At 42.3% G+C, this 16,325-nt stretch overlaps 1 protein-coding gene across 3 annotated transcripts in view; it reads right to left on the reverse strand.

The window, feature by feature from the left end:
* USP24 (ubiquitin specific peptidase 24) overlaps window positions 1-16,325 on the reverse strand; it is a 131,610-nt gene that overhangs the window by 19,925 nt on the left and 95,360 nt on the right. For all 3 annotated transcript variants that reach the window (XM_084874453.1, XM_084874454.1, XM_084874452.1), the window contains 12 exons: window positions 15,558-15,656; window positions 14,631-14,713; window positions 13,900-14,041; window positions 13,582-13,701; window positions 12,970-13,190; window positions 9,382-9,506; window positions 7,577-7,718; window positions 6,958-7,108; window positions 5,725-5,820; window positions 4,579-4,682; window positions 2,836-2,949; window positions 1,818-1,914 (listed from right to left, as the gene is read on the reverse strand). In XM_084874453.1, coding sequence (XP_084730579.1) covers window positions 1,818-1,914; window positions 2,836-2,949; window positions 4,579-4,682; window positions 5,725-5,820; window positions 6,958-7,108; window positions 7,577-7,718; window positions 9,382-9,506; window positions 12,970-13,190; window positions 13,582-13,701; window positions 13,900-14,041; window positions 14,631-14,713; window positions 15,558-15,656 — 1,494 coding nt within the window. The remainder of the gene's footprint in view (window positions 1-1,817; window positions 1,915-2,835; window positions 2,950-4,578; window positions 4,683-5,724; window positions 5,821-6,957; window positions 7,109-7,576; window positions 7,719-9,381; window positions 9,507-12,969; window positions 13,191-13,581; window positions 13,702-13,899; window positions 14,042-14,630; window positions 14,714-15,557; window positions 15,657-16,325) is intronic.

A 16,325-nucleotide genomic window follows, 5' to 3' on the forward strand; every position in this document is an offset into this window, starting at 1 on the left:
TCAACTAGGAACTTACTTGGAAGCCCGCTGACGCCTCATGGAAAGCTTTGAAAAACATTTTATTTATTTAGAAACCATTTTGGTTATCACATTGCTTCTTCTTCCCCTCCCACCCACTGCTTTTGGACAAGTTCCTAGAAATTCATCTGTGATCTGAGAATGAAGAGCAAGCTTACTACTCCTGCTGATTTAGGTATTTCCTCTGAAGATGGTGTCCATAGACTTTTAATACACTCCCATCCATCCTATCACATCAGTATAAATACAGCAACATCCAGCATTTATATAGCACTTAACTTTTAAAATACTTTACAATACTGAGTGGGTGGAAAGAGGCACCATTTCCATTATGAGGGAAAACCTAACACAAAGTGCATCAGCTGGCTCTGGATATTAAGTAGAATTTACTGAGGTAAACACTTCCATGTTTACACGCTGCACCACTCTCCTTCCCTTCCGACCACCTGCAGTCCTGCCTTCAGAGGTCACTGGAATGATGTGTGGCCTGACCCCATTGGTAGGGAGACTGCACTAACTCTACCATTACCTTTTGTCTAGGTTGGTGCACGGGAGGAAGGAGGAGAATGAGAAGGCCCTCATGCTAAATGTCCTACACAACTTCCGCAGAGTATTTCAGAGCCATGGTCTCCAAACTGTCCTAAGTAACTCCCAATGACCTATTCTGTATCTTTTACACTCAGGTAAGGTTTTGTTTGGAAAATGGTTCTGCTCTTCAAGCTGACTGAAAACCACTGCCTTAGAGTAAACCTCAACTTCCTTATAAATCCTGAATTGAGAGTCTTCTGGGTCCTTCCTAAGGGGTATATTCAACCTCTTAGTTCACTCTGGACTGAGCAGAGCTCCCCAGGTCAGGCAATGTTGAAGGAACTAAGTGCTTGGGTGTCAGGCACTGTATCTGGATTAAGCATCTCCCTTACAGAACACGCTCAAGGTTGCATCACAAAGTTAACAACTGTATTTGAAGTAGCAATTTTTAAAATTTGCATTTAGTTCATTGAGACACACTGCCTCCAGCCAATATTTAAGGAGCCAATTGGTTTTGAAAATAACATTTTTCAAAGTTTTCCATGTAGTGTCAGCTGTTTGAAACAGCAAACTTGGGAAGGAACTGCTGTATTTGCTAGCACTTAACAGACTGAATAATCAGACTTACAATATATGTCATTTATTTCCCTAGGTCTTAAAATCTTTGGGGATTGAGGATGGTAATAAAAACCCTGACTTGTTTTGGCATGTGTAGAATTTTGAACTAGAAAATATGTTACGGAAAGTCGGGTTAGAAAAAGAAGAAATTCAGAGGGACATAACAGATTAGGGAATAATGAAAACCAATGAAGGAAATATTTTGGCCAATGCCCCTGAGCGAATGGCAGTATTTGGTTTGGTTGCCATTTGCAGGTTTAGGCCATAAAAATAGCTCATGAGGAAAGACAAAGCCAGGGGCGGCTCAAAATGTCTAAGGATCTAGACTAGAGCCTCTAGACTTAGCTTAGTCTCAGGGCAGAGATAAAATACCAACTACTGAGAGAAGACTTTGAAAAGGGAGTGTTCTAGAGAGAAAGTTCTGAAGCAGGCCAAAGCAGACCTCAATTCCTGGCCTACCTTGGCTTTTGGGGTATGATGAGGGAAAATCAGAATGCCTTCTACTTGACATTCATCAGAAAGTTGGTTCACAGAGAGTACATTTTATGTGGCAAAATTCCAGGTTGCAATCCTAGGTCTTTTTCTTATTATGGCCATTTTATACTTTTGGTAAAAGCAGAATGTACACACAGGAATTTAAACACGAGGCTGACCTTGTCCTGATAAAACAAGGCACTGTCCAGGGTTTTCTCCAGAATGGTGGCCACAGCGACCCGCACTTCTCTCACATTGCACTCCAGCAGGAATATCCTAAAATACACAAGTGTGGTGTAAAAAGCAAAACAGAATTCTATAAGTCAACCTTCCCAAGAAACAAAATTACTCCAAGATGTTAGTTTGGGCTTCTGAGAAATTTGGTACAGCTCGTGGCCGCTGTGGAGGAGGAAGGCCGAACAGGAAAACAAGACCCCTGAACACAGAGAAGTGAAGCCCTTCCTTCCTCTCCTCTCTTCCCCACAAGTGAGTATGTGTATAAATATAAAGTGAACATAGAGCAAGTAATCTAAAATTTTATGAATTCTGTTCATTCAGGAGCAGCTCTCCTGGAACCCCTTCAGTTTCCCAGAATGAAATACTCGTTAAAACTCTGAGCCAAACCGAGACCGGTTTGGCTCAGTGGATAGAGCATCGGCCTGCAGACTGAAAGGTCCCGGGTTCGATTCCGGTCAAGGGCATGTACCTTGGTTGCGGGCACATCCCCAGTAGGGGTGGTGCAAGTGGCAGCTGATAGATGATTCTCTCTCATCGATGTTTTTAACTCTCTATCCCTCTCTCTTCCTCTCTGTAAAAAATCAATAAAATATATTAAAAACAAACAAACAAAAACAAACAAAAAAACTCTGAGCCAAGACAGCTCCCCTGAAACAACCTGAAGAAAGGGACTTGTATTTTTGGTTTTAGGATGTGGTTGCCTGTGAATACCTGGCCACCTGCACACATACTTGCCTTGCATTCACTGAACAACCTGAGTCTAGTCTAACAGATGATTTGGAAAGAAGGATTTTGAAGTGACCAAAATAATTTCCTCAATGCTTCATTGGTGAAGACAGTTTAAAATCGATTTCAATCAGAGATATAATTTCAAGTTGAAATAAAGAGCTACAAGAAATGTCAGCTCCCAATCACTGGAAGAAACACAAATTCCTTTTAATTAAAAATCTTGACACTTACTTTATCAATTCTCGTCCTTCAGAACCAATAAAGTATTCAACTAGCCACTGACAAGCATCAAAACTTTTTGAAAGTAATGCTTCAATAGTGGCAATCCATTCTTCAGTGTCAACCCTTTAAAAAAATGCAAAGAATATTAGGAGTACAACCCCCCAAATAACCCCATGGAGTATCACTCCATTGTAACATTCTTGAAAACATTTTTGGAGAGTGAGAAGTTAAAGACTCTGTGAATATAACTAACATGGCTCCATCACCCCAGAAGCCAGTGCTTAGCAGTCTTTGGTACTTGTGCGACTCACCCTGCCTGCAACCCCCACACATTAAAAGAAAAAAGTGTAAAGAAGCTATCTGCATCTTCTTCAAAAAACTTCAATTGCCAAAAAAAAAAGGATCTGAACATTTTGTTCTGCTTAATTGACATTTACAAAATGCCTACATTCTATACTTTTATATATTAAGTAACCAAACAATTTCCTTAGTCAATCCTATGTCAGACATGACAAGAAACAATTCTTCTTTTTCAATAAAATAATAAAGCCTGGTATTTAATATATCTTTTATTATTACACATAGAAATGAAATGTCATTACATTTGTTATTATCTCAAGAGTTTCTTGATTGCAAAATCTTTCTAAAAACCTCTCCATAGTTGTGCTAGAGAGGAGCTTAAGAATTTCCATGGTCTTCTGTTCACTGGTTTCCCCACTCTGAGCCTCCCCTTCTTGCTCCAGATATATCCTACACACTAACCCAACTACTTTTCATCCTTCAGTTACTCACAGCCACAATATACCCAGAGTCTATAAGGTGTCCAGCATCTTACCAGGCGCTAAAGATAAAAACCAATGAGACTAACATGGAATCAGTGACTCTGAACACACTGAGCCTGTTTAGGAGCCCTCCCTGCTCACCCACTGAACAAAGACGCCTCCCTTGTCTGGCACTCAGTGAGCTCAGCCAAACCCAACATTCTGGCTCACCTCAACGAGCTCCTTAAATGTACGAGTAAAACACTAGTCACTCATAGTTCTTTAAGCAAGTCTTATCTATTACCCAGGTTTTCCCCTCCCTCTGAAAATAGTAACTGTCTCCGTACTTTTGCCTTTCAAAATCATCTGAGAACACAAATGTCTTTAATACCAACCCCATCCCACATCTGGGTATGATTCTGCCCAATTCCCAAAGTTGTATAGCATTTATGCCTTGTGTCAAAGTTATTGCTCTGTTGAATCTATTTTTTCTACTGGATTAGAAATTCCGTATAGATATGAGCCATTAATCATCTGAGAACAGTTGGTAGTTTCCAACTACAGTAGGTCCTCGGGCTGCATTGGAAACCCATTCCTATAGCACGACGTAATGCGATTTTGCCGTAAGTCGGAACCTACCTAGATAAGCACCTACGTCACTCACATGTGCATAGAGCACATGCACAGCAGTAATGAAGTGAAACAGTAAAAAAAAAAAAAAAAAAAAGAACAATTCCTGACCTTTACTTGTGGTAAATAAATAATAAAAAACATAAAGTACATATGTACATATGTTGAAATGACAGAACTTTTTAAATATATATAAATGGGAGATGGTGACATAACCACAAAACGATGTGGTAGAGTCCAACATAACCCAAGGACTGCCTGTATTTAAAACAATGTTTTAAAAAGCTGAATTCAGAAATGCAGCTTTAATTGATTTAATTAGTGCTTTTTGCCATGACAATCAAAACATATCATTTCTTACCTGAGTTTTTTCTTTGTCCGTAGATAAGTTTGAAAAAGGAATTGAATGGCAAGCTGTAAGCTTACCTTTGCCATGCAAGGATAGTATGGATGCTTCAATTTAGTCTGAGAAGAGGAGGAAAACAGAGAACTAAATGACACATGAACTAAATAATAAAATTCAATACTAGTAAGAAAATCTAGCCAGCCATTATAGAAAATGTTCCAGTTAAACTTTAAGAGTTTAAGACACCTTCATTTTTTTTTTTAAGTCCTCTCAAAATAGTTTTTATATTTAAATTTTTTTTTTTTTTTTCTTTTTTGCTGAAATCGGTTTTGGTGGATAGAGTGTTGGCCTGCGGACTGAAAGGTCCCAGGTTCGATTCCAGTCAAGGGCATGTACCTTGGTTGTGGGCATATCCCCGGTGGGGGGTGTGCAAGAGGCAGCTGATCGATGTTACTCTCTCATCAATGTTTCTAGCTTTCTATCCCTCTCTCCCTCTCTGCAAAAACTCAATAAAAATATGTTAATATATATATATATATATTTTTTTTTTTTAATTTTAAGAGGAAGAGAGTGGGAGATAGAAATATCAATAATGAGAGAGAATCATTGATCAGCTGCACCCCCACATGCCTCTTACTGGGGATGGGGCCTGCAAACAAGGCATGTACCTTGACCAGGAATTGAATCATTACCTCCTGTTTCATAGGTTGACACTCAACCACTGACTCATACCAGTTGGGCAAAATAGTCTTTAGACCACAAGATGTTAAGTAATCTATCAAAAGACTGAGAAAGTTTTCTTCCTATTAGCAAATTAAAATCATGGTACTGTCTAATTACAAATTAGGAAAAATTAATCTCCACAAAGCCCAATATCCAATGATATCACCTAATGGCTACCAGACTCATCATAAAATTTAAATAGCACTTTAAAAAGCCAGTTTGTGGAAACCCACACCCATCTACAACTTGCATGATATATCATAAATACTCTCTATATTTTAAAATAACTCAAAAATAAGTTACACATTTGTGAGAATTTTTTTGCATTTCATCTGAAGGTTAACAACTGAGAGTGAACATGAGTCACTGAACACTTTAGCTGAAAGATGTTTAATTATAATTCTTTCCTATTTTATTAACAATCCAGCCAGTACTTACAGCATTCAATGATGCTAAAGACAACACAAAACTGAAATAATCACTACTGTACACATCTCTATTCTTCATAAACTTGAGGTTTTCATCTCTCACCATCTACAAAAGAAAATTAGCAATTGTTTTCAAGAAACGGTAAAATATTCAACATGTAAAAGATATTTTTATTGATATGTTAGGTAAGAAGGATTTGTAACTCTAAAGCTCTGAATTTTTTTAAAGGGAGAAAAATCTTCATTTCAATATATAAGAAGTTGTAAAAAGGTGAATTATTATTCATTAAACTAAATCCTTTTGGAAAATTCAGGAAAACCATCATGTGAAGGACAAGTGAAGTCTAACCTATTATTCTAGGTAGGAAGGAACAGAGAGAGCTTTCCCAAGTAGACTCCATATTCTTCTTAAATTCCCTGCTTTGGCTACTCAGCTTGTTTACTTAGTTTAGAAAATCTGAACTGGTAGTTAGACAATTCTGAATTTTAATCCTATCTCTGAGACACTAGCAGGTCATTTTGCCTTCTCTGAGCCCATTTTTTTTCCCATCAGAGAAATGGGAAGAAAACCTTCCATCCCACAAGAGTGTTTTAAGAATTGTGGATTTATTTAAAGTGTGTAGCATTGCTGAAACCAGTTTTGCTCAGTGGTAGAGCGTTGGTCTGCGGACTGAAAGGTCCCAGGTTCAATTCCGGTCAAGGGCATGTACATTGGTTGTGGGCACATCCCCGGTAGCAGGTGTGCAGGAGGCAGCTGGTCAATGTTTCTCTCTCATCGACGTTTCTAGCTCTCTCTCTATCTCTCTCCCTTCCTCTCTGTAAAAAATCAATAAAATATATTTAAAAAAAAAAAGTGTGTAGCATAGAGTAGGTATTCAATAATTAATGGTCATCACTGACATATTAATTTTACCCCCCAAAAAGTTATAAACTTTAACTTATTTTCGTCTCCAGATACAATACGTTAATTTTAGCTCTGGGTTGGCTTTTTTTGTTTGTTGTTTTGCCTATGCCTTCTATTTATTTATCTTTGGCATCCTATAGTTACATAGAAATGGTGATGGTGGGGTCAATCTTGAATTTGTAGCCACCTCAATGACCTCATATGAAAGATTTGGGTAAGAAGATGTTGCACTAGAGATACAGCTAAGTCTACAAGATGACCAGCTGGAGTTCTTCTGGACCTAAGAGACGGATTTTAACACTACCTGAATTTTCTCCCTAAGAATTATACAGTTCTTACCTGATATATTCGAACAGGCATTTTCTCCACAAACAGTCCTTTCTTTTCTCCCTTTTTAACCAGTTTGGTTAGAATAGAGAGCCGGTCATTGTTAGGCCTATGGGGCCTAGGGGATGACTGAGGTGAAATTTCTGGTGAAGAAGGTGCTGATCTAAAAGACAGAATCAGAAAATGGACTAAAGTAGCTATTGTTTTAGTAGTTCCTAAAACCTAACAAACCTACATAATCTGGATATTGGATTTAAAAATAAATTGTATACTCTCTTAATTCAGTCACTGAAACTCAGATTCACAGAGAATACGATAAGAAAAAACTTTCTGAATGTTGAAATAGTGCTTACTATGCTTTGAACATAAAGTTTATTCAATAACATGCTGGGATGAAAATAATCTCAATTCTAGAATAAAATGATTTATACACATTTTTCTAAATACAAAATAACTTTTTGCCAAGGAAACAATGATCACATAACAATAAAAGAAAACATAGAGCAGTTTATTTTCTTTTTAGAATTTCTCTCTAGCTTAGCAAATTATATTTAAATACCAAACAATATACTAAAGATCACAATATCCCCTACTGAAATCACACAGCCAATTACACAGAAAAGAAACTCACAGAGAGAGATCCTCGGCTTCCTGTCTCACAACACTGACTCGACTTTTCTTTGGTAAGACTGGGGAGTTCTGATCAGATACCCGTTGATAGAAGAGCATATAGGCATTCCAGTATCTTCGGCGAACATCAGTATATGGATTTGCTTTGTAACAAGACATGAAGAAAGAAGTCTTTGTAAATAAAAAGTTTTCTTGTCTTAACAATCTAAAACAAAGGACCCATAAATCCAGTAAGTAACTACTTACTAAATTTGTTAAATGAGAAGTATGGGTAAAATGTGTCTTTTTAGAGTACTGTTTAGAATTACTTGGAGGGTGATATAGAGGGGCAGGGAGTAAGGGAGTTGTATGGTAACACAGTAAGGGAAAGAAGGTAAATATTCCAGGCAAGTCTAAATTTAATAAAAAAGCAAGTAACATTTAAAAAATAAGTTCTGTTGCATAGAATGGGATTATAATTGGCCTTGCTTAATCACTTATGTATATAGAACAGTCAAATCTATGTAAGTTTCTTTTCTTTTTAATTGATTTTTTTACAGAGAGGAAGGGAGAAGAAGAGAGAGCCAGAAACATCGAGAGAGAAACATCAATCAGCTGCTTCTTGCACACCCTCGGAATCGAACCCAGGACCCTGAGTCCACAGGCCAACGCTCTATTCACTGAGCCAAACCAGTTATTCATTAAACTAAATCCTTCTGGAAAATTTAGGAAAACCATCACATGAAGTCTATTGTTCTGGGTAGAAAGAAACAGAGAGCTTTCCCAAGTAGACTCCACGTAATTTTTGCTAAGATAGTATATTCAACCATAAAAGGTTACCAACATTAGATGCACAACTACCATGGTATGGTATCTAATACAGTGAATCTAATATAAGTAGAAATTTTAAAACGCTCCCAGAATATTTCAAAATCAGATTTCAGAAATGCTAAGGTCTCTGCAAAAATGTTTTTTTCTTTAAATAGCAAATTCTGACTGAATTTTGTGACATATTTTGGCTCATACATTTTCTAAGGGTGGGGTGTAGAAACACTCCTTTGCATATTAAGTGTGGTTTTTAAAAACACAGTTGCTAGAAACATCGTCTTTAATTAATCACACCTCTATAGAAGTGAAAAGGAAACCTGAAACTGATCCAAAGAAATTCCCAAACTCTGACAGGAAGTTTTTATTTTTAATGTTAAAATTATTATATTTTTACTTATTTATTTTAAAATATATTTTTATTGATTTCAGAGAAGGGAGAGGAAGAGAGAGATAGAAACATCAATGATGAGAAAGAACCATTGATTGGCTGCCTCTTGCACATCCCCTATTGGAGATTGAGCCACAACCTGGGCATTTGCCTGTGACCAGAATCAAACCTGGGACTCTCAGTTCGAAGGCTGAAGCTCTATCCACTGAGCCAAACCGGCTAGGGCAGAAACCTGAACATTTTAGTGGATAACTACTTCTTTTGAAACTATTTTTTAAGGTTGGAATTCTCTTTGATATTCATTTCACTTACACCTCTCTGCCATCTACCTATATTTCTCCAAGGCTGCTTTAAGAAATTATTAAAAAAAATTTTTTATAAGCAGCTTGAACATTTTTACTCTGGCTATCAAATAGTTCATGGACCTATATAAAGTAGTGGTGTGTAAAAAGAATAAAAATCTCTTCTATTTTCATGTAAAGAAAACTGCTTCCAACTTGATATAAAAATCCTAACTTAAAAAGAAAGAAAGAAAGAAAGAAAGAAAGAAAGAAAGAAAGAAAGAAAGAAAAAAAGAAACTAATGGAAAATATCCATTTGCAAATACTTACTTTGATCATAAACTTTTGGTCTATATTCTCCTCCAAAGCATTCATATTCCAGGGTCTCATCATTTAGGTCAAATTCTTCTATAACTGTGTCATTAAATTTATACCACTTTCCTTTTCCACATCCCCTAGAGCCCACAGATAAAACAAACATTATAATAAAACACAAAAATCCCATCTCCAGTATTTATTTCTTTGTATTGTCTATAAATACAGCAGGTGATTACCATCTGAAAATAGCTAAGAAAAATATAGCAACAGTTATTCTAATTCCTAAAACAATTTTGCAAATTGAAGACATAAAGACAGTTACAATTTAAAAAATGCAGTATTAAATAAGACCAAATAACAATGCAAAGCTTCTCTGCATTATAATGGTTAAGTGTGGGTGATACAGGAGGGCGGGGGAGTGGAGGGCAGATATACAGGGGGGCGGGGGAGTGGAGGGCAGATATACAGGGGGGCGGGGGAGTGGAGGGCAGATATACAGGAGGGCGGGGGAGTGGAGGACAGATATACAGGAGGGCGGGGGAGTGGAGGACAGATATACAGGGGGGCGGGGGAGTGGAGGGCAGATATACAGGAGGGCGGGGGAGTGGAGGGCAGATATACAGGGGGGCGGGGGAGTGGAGGGCAGATATACAGGGGGGCGGGGGAGTGGAGGGCAGATATACAGGAGGGCGGGGGAGTGGAGGGCAGATATACAGGAGGGCGGGGGAGTGGAGGGCAGATATACAGGGGGGCGGGGGAGTGGAGGGCAGATATACAGGAGGGCGGGGGAGTGGAGGGCAGATATACAGGAGGGCGGGGGAGTGGAGGGCAGATATACAGGGGGGCGGGGGAGTGGAGGGCAGATATACAGGAGGGCGGGGGAGTGGAGGACAGATATACAGGAGGGCGGGGGAGTGGAGGGCAGATATACAGGAGGGCGGGGAAGTGGAGGGCAGATATACAGGGGGGCGGGGGAGTGGAGGGCAGATATACAGGAGGGCGGGGGAGTGGAGGGCAGATATACAGGAGGGCGGGGGAATGGAGGACAGATATACAGGAGGGCGGGGGAGTGGAGGACAGATATACAGGAGGGCGGGGGAGTGGAGGACAGATATACAGGAGGGCGGGGGAGTGGAGGACAGATATACAGGAGGGCGGGGGAGTGGAGGACAGATATACAGGGGGGCGGGGGAGTGGAGGACAGATATACAGGAGGGCGGGGGAGTGGAGGACAGATATACAGGAGGGCGGGGGAGTGGAGGGCAGATATACAGGAGGGCGGGGGAGTGGAGGGCAGATATACAGGGGGGCGGGGGAGTGGAGGGCAGATATACAGGGGGGCGGGGGAGTGGAGGGCAGATATACAGGGGGGCGGGGGAGTGGAGGGCAGATATACAGGAGGGCGGGGGAGTGGAGGACAGATATACAGGGGGGCGGGGGAGTGGAGGACAGATATACAGGAGGGCGGGGGAGTGGAGGACAGATATACAGGAGGGCGGGGGAGTGGAGGGCAGATATACAGGAGGGCGGGGGAGTGGAGGGCAGATATACAGGAGGGCGGGGAAGTGGAGGGCAGATATACAGGGGGGCGGGGGAGTGGAGGGCAGATATACAGGAGGGCGGGGGAGTGGAGGACAGATATACAGGGGGGCGGGGGAGTGGAGGACAGATATACAGGGGGGCGGGGGAGTGGAGGACAGATATACAGGGGGGCGGGGGAGTGGAGGGCAGATATACAGGAGGGCGGGGGAGTGGAGGGCAGATATACAGGAGGGCGGGGGAGTGGAGGGCAGATATACAGGAGGGCGGGGGAGTGGAGGACAGATATACAGGGGGGCGGGGGAGTGGAGGACAGATATACAGGAGGGCGGGGGAGTGGAGGACAGATATACAGGAGGGCGGGGGAGTGGAGGGCAGATATACAGGAGGGCGGGGGAGTGGAGGACAGATATACAGGAGGGCGGGGAAGTGGAGGGCAGATATACAGGAGGGCGGGGGAGTGGAGGGCAGATATACAGGGGGGCGGGGGAGTGGAGGACAGATATACAGGAGGGCGGGGAAGTGGAGGGCAGATATACAGGGGGGCGGGGGAGTGGAGGACAGATATACAGGAGGGCGGGGGAGTGGAGGACAGATATACAGGAGGGCGGGGGAGTGGAGGGCAGATATACAGGGGGGCGGGGGAGTGGAGGACAGATATACAGGAGGGCAGGGGAGTGGAGGGCAGATATACAGGAGGGCGGGGGAGTGGAGGGCAGATATACAGGAGGGCGGGGGAGTGGAGGGCAGATATACAGGGGGGCGGGGGAGTGGAGGACAGATATACAGGAGGGCGGGGGAGTGGAGGACAGATATACAGGAGGGCGGGGGAGTGGAGGACAGATATACAGGGGGGCGGGGGAGTGGAGGACAGATATACAGGAGGGCAGGGGAGTGGAGGGCAGATATACAGGAGGGCGGGGGAGTGGAGGGCAGATATACAGGAGGGCGGGGGAGTGGAGGGCAGATATACAGGAGGGCAGGGGAGTGGAGGACAGATATACAGGAGGGCGGGGAAGTGGAGGGCAGATATACAGGGGGGCGGGGGAGTGGAGGACAGATATACAGGAGGGCGGGGGAGTGGAGGGCAGATATACAGGAGGGCGGGGGAATGGAGGACAGATATACAGGAGGGCGGGGGAGTGGAGGGCAGATATACAGGAGGGCAGGGGAGTGGAGGGCAGATATACAGGAGGGCAGGGGAGTGGAGGGCAGATATACAGGAGGGCGGGGGAGTGGAGGGCAGATATACAGGAGGGCGGGGGAGTGGAGGGCAGATATACAGGAGGGCAGGGAGTGGAGGGCAGATATACAGGAGGATAGGGGAGTGGAGGGCAGATATACAGGAGGGCGGGGGAATGGAGGGCAGATATACAGGAGGGCGGGGGAGTGGAGGGCAGATATACAGGAGGGCGGGGGAATGGAGGGCAGATATACAGGAGGGCGGGGGAGTGGAGGGCAGATATACAGGAGGATAGGGGAGTGGAGGGCAGATATACAGGAGGGCGGGGGAATGGAGGGCAGATATACAGGAGGGCGGGGGAGTGGAGGACAGATATACAGGAGGGCGGGGGAGTGGAGGACAGATATACAGGAGGGCGGGGGAGTGGAGGACAGATATACAGGAGGGCAGGGGAGTGGAGGACAGATATACAGGAGGGCAGGGGAGTGGAGGGCAGATATATAGGAGGGCAGGGAGTGGAGGACAGATATACAGGAGGACAGGGGAGTGGAGGGCAGATATACAGGAGGGCGGGGGAGTGGAGGGCAGATATACAGGAGAATAGGGGAGAAGAGGATAGATATACAGGAGGGCGGGGGAGTGGAGGGCAGATATACAGGAGGATAGGGGAGTGGAGGACAGATATACAGGGGGGCGGGGGAGTGGAGGACAGATATACAGGAGGGCGGGGGAGTGGAGGACAGATATACGGGAGGGCGGGGGAGTGGAGGACAGATATACAGGAGGGCGGGGGAGTGGAGGACAGATATACGGGAGGGCGGGGGAGTGGAGGAGAGCCACTGGAAGGGCAGAGAGGGACTTCTGGGAGAACCCCTTACCGCCTATCCTTGATGAAGGAATAGTAGTGACCCGCATGTGCCTGCCCACTGTGTACGATGACACCGACAAGTTCATAGTTTTCTGTGAGGGCAACTTTCTTCCGTGGAGACCCTGCACCTCCCTGATCCATACTTCGTCCATTTTCACCAACTTCAGAAGACGAATCTTGGCGAGCCATTCCTGAAACTGTGTACGGCTCCATGTTTAACATCCAGGGAAACTGAAACGCAAAGGAGCACATGAGTGTAGATTAGTAACACAAGCTGCCATACCCAGTGAAGCCAGACACAAAGAAGAGGGATGTGTGTTTCCAATTTAAGTACAAAATCTCCAAACGGCTCACAAGTCTGGGAAAGCACAAGTGATCTCTCCTTGAGCATGAAGGAAAGCATTTGACTTCACAGCTGACGCTGAGTGCCGTCTGCAAACGTGGGTGACGGTTCACGATGACACAGTTCCACCGGCAGCAGCTGCTCGGGACAAGGGGCTACGTTCCCCTCGGAATGCCGAGACTATAGCCTTTCACACTTCACATGAAATTTGAAAATATTACAAGAAAATAATAAAAAGTGAGTGAGGCAGTAGTGGTTGTTATAGAGGAAAAAAGTTACCTTTATCTGTTCATCATATTTAATGGAGCGTCCACTTTCCCAGTCAAATCCGAATCTCATTAGGTGAATGACCAAGACACTAGGTAAAGACTTAATACAGGTCCTTTTGACTGTTATTCTCTAAAGAAAAGAAAAATGCAGTTAGCTCCTTGGAGAAAATAAAACAGCCAAGTAATTAATACAAAGGTCATAGGTTTCTCTAGGCCTCACCGCCATGTAAACACAAGGGGTGACACAATCTAATGGAAGTAACAGTAGAGCTTAAAACTGACCTTATGTTAAACACGAAGTACATGGCATAAAAGGGCATGTGAATACCTTTTCTTTACACTTTTCACAGTAATAGGCGTTACTTCCCTCTAGAACTTCTCCTCTGACAAACTGGTCCAATGAAATTTCCAAACTCTGACAGGAAGTCACTCCTAGATTGAGAGCCATGAAAGCTTCCTCTCGCTCATATCTGATTAGGAAATAACAGAAAAACCATGATCAACAATGGAGTTTGAAAAGCTTTAAAGTATCATAATACCTGAGATTAAACTCCACAATCAGTGAAATTAACAATAACTTTCCTCATCCTTTAAAAAGCACACTACCAGCGCTAGCTGGTTTGGCTCAGTGGATAAAGCGTTGGCCTGCTGACCAAGGGGTCCCAGGTTCGAATCTGGTCAAGGGCACATGCCTGGGTTGCAGGCTCAATCCTCAGTGTGGGGCATGCAGAAGGCAGCCAATCAATGATTCTCTCTCAACATTGATGTTTCTATATCTCTCTCCCTCTAACTTCCTCTCTGAAATCAATAAAAAATTTTTTTAAAAAGTACACTACCAAATTAAAATAATCAATTTGACAATTCAGAACTTCTTAAAATTATGAATTTCTACAAAAAAAATTTAGAAATTGAAAGCAAAGAAATGTAATTCAATAAACACTTATAGATTCACTAACAGAGATATCTGCAAGTCTCTCAACAAATACAAAGTTCATAACCTACTAGGAGAACCACTTAATTATAATAATCATTTTTAATGTTAATGATATCTTCACTAACCTGTGAGGACAGTCTTTACAGATTTTCTGATCAGAATAGATGCCTTGAAAAGTATTCTTAAAAATTTGGTCTCTCCCCATTTTCTGTTGGAATAATAAAAAGTTAATAAATTTTCAGTTGACACACCTAAAATTTATAGGTTGTTTACACAAAATTTTATTTAGAACTAACTAAGTTAAAGCACAGATGTCAATGCAACCACCAAAATAAAAGAAGTCATCTTGGCAGTTTAATCTGGGAACTAATGGAAGGATTCTAACCCATTAGGCCCACTGTTAGGAGTATGAGGAAAGGTGGAGGAGAGAGGCCAGTCAGAGTTGCTGACAGGACAGCACTCTCCAGACCGATTCCTTTTCCCCACGCACCAAGGCAGTACGGACTCTCCATAATCTTTTTTTTCCTTGCAGACAATGCTATAAATTTATAAGTTATTTTAAAAACGTGCCTCCTGCTGAGAAGAGAGACACACGCTGGCAGTAATGAGAGGCTGTCTGTAACTTAGAAGGCAGTACCATTTAGGAACTTTGTCACATGTTTAAAGCTTTGGGTTTAAACATCACCACAACCCACTTTTAATCTAGTACTTTTGTACATATTGCCAAAGCAAGACAGCTCTGCATGGGGCCACCAGTGCTTACAGCACTTCTCTGAGGTTACTTTAATGCATACAGGTAAGAGTAGGCAGATACAAATGACTATTATTATGGAGTGCAGACTGGGAATCACATATTTTATCAAGTGTTAAATGAAGTAAGAAGAAATCTATATATTTTAGTGATCATTATATATGTTTTGATGTTCAAACTCAGAAGAAATGGTATGCAAGATGACCAATTTCTGATTTGTCAGTTTCACAGCAGTCCCAATCCTAAACCGCTGCTCTTATACTACTTTGAGGGGTTTTAGGGAAAATAAAACTTTGTCTACCTTGAGATATTCATCCATCTGATCAATGAGGCTAGTGAAGAACTCATATGCATCCTGTTGTTCTCTCACATAAAGTTCTTTGTTCCACATTTTGAAAATCTATGTAACAAGAATTAAATGTCATTAAAGGAAAAGTAGCAACTTCTGAAAAAAGGATGTAAAAGAGCATTTAATGCTTCTAAAAACTAAGTTCAGATTAGGATGCAAACGTTTTTACTGAAGTGAAATGAGATTGTGTTCAGCCACTCATGCTTCTCTCTGGTCCCTTTGCAATCCTAACAAGTCTATGAAACCACAGGACGAGAACCATGTGGGAAAGTACAAGCTACTCCTTCCGTGAAACACAGAAAAGCATGTTCTTTATTTAGAGGCATCAGTGAAATTGGCATAGGTGCAGAGGAATGAGTTGAACAAATACTTCAAACAGCTAAAATAAGAATCATGAGAAATATCTAAAGTAATTAAGGTTAGCAAATCCCTAGAAATTACAAATGACTATTCGAACATTCTAATAACTTGAAACCAAGGACCAATTTCCAGAATGGTATAGACCAGTGGTCGGCAAACTCATTAGTTAACAGAGCCAAATATCAACAGTACAACGATTGAAATTTCTTTTAAGAGCCAAATTTTTTAAACTTAAACTTATTCTAACGCCACTTCTTAAAAATAAACTCGCCCAGGCCATGGTATTCTGTGGAAGAGCCACACTCAAGGGGCCAAAGAGCCGCATGTGGCTCGCGAGCTGCAGTTTGCCGACCACGGGTA

The sequence above is a fragment of the Pipistrellus hanaki genome (assembly GCF_964339955.1).
Source record: "Pipistrellus hanaki genome assembly, chromosome: 2".
NCBI classification, from domain to species: Eukaryota; Metazoa; Chordata; class Mammalia; order Chiroptera; family Vespertilionidae; genus Pipistrellus; species Pipistrellus hanaki.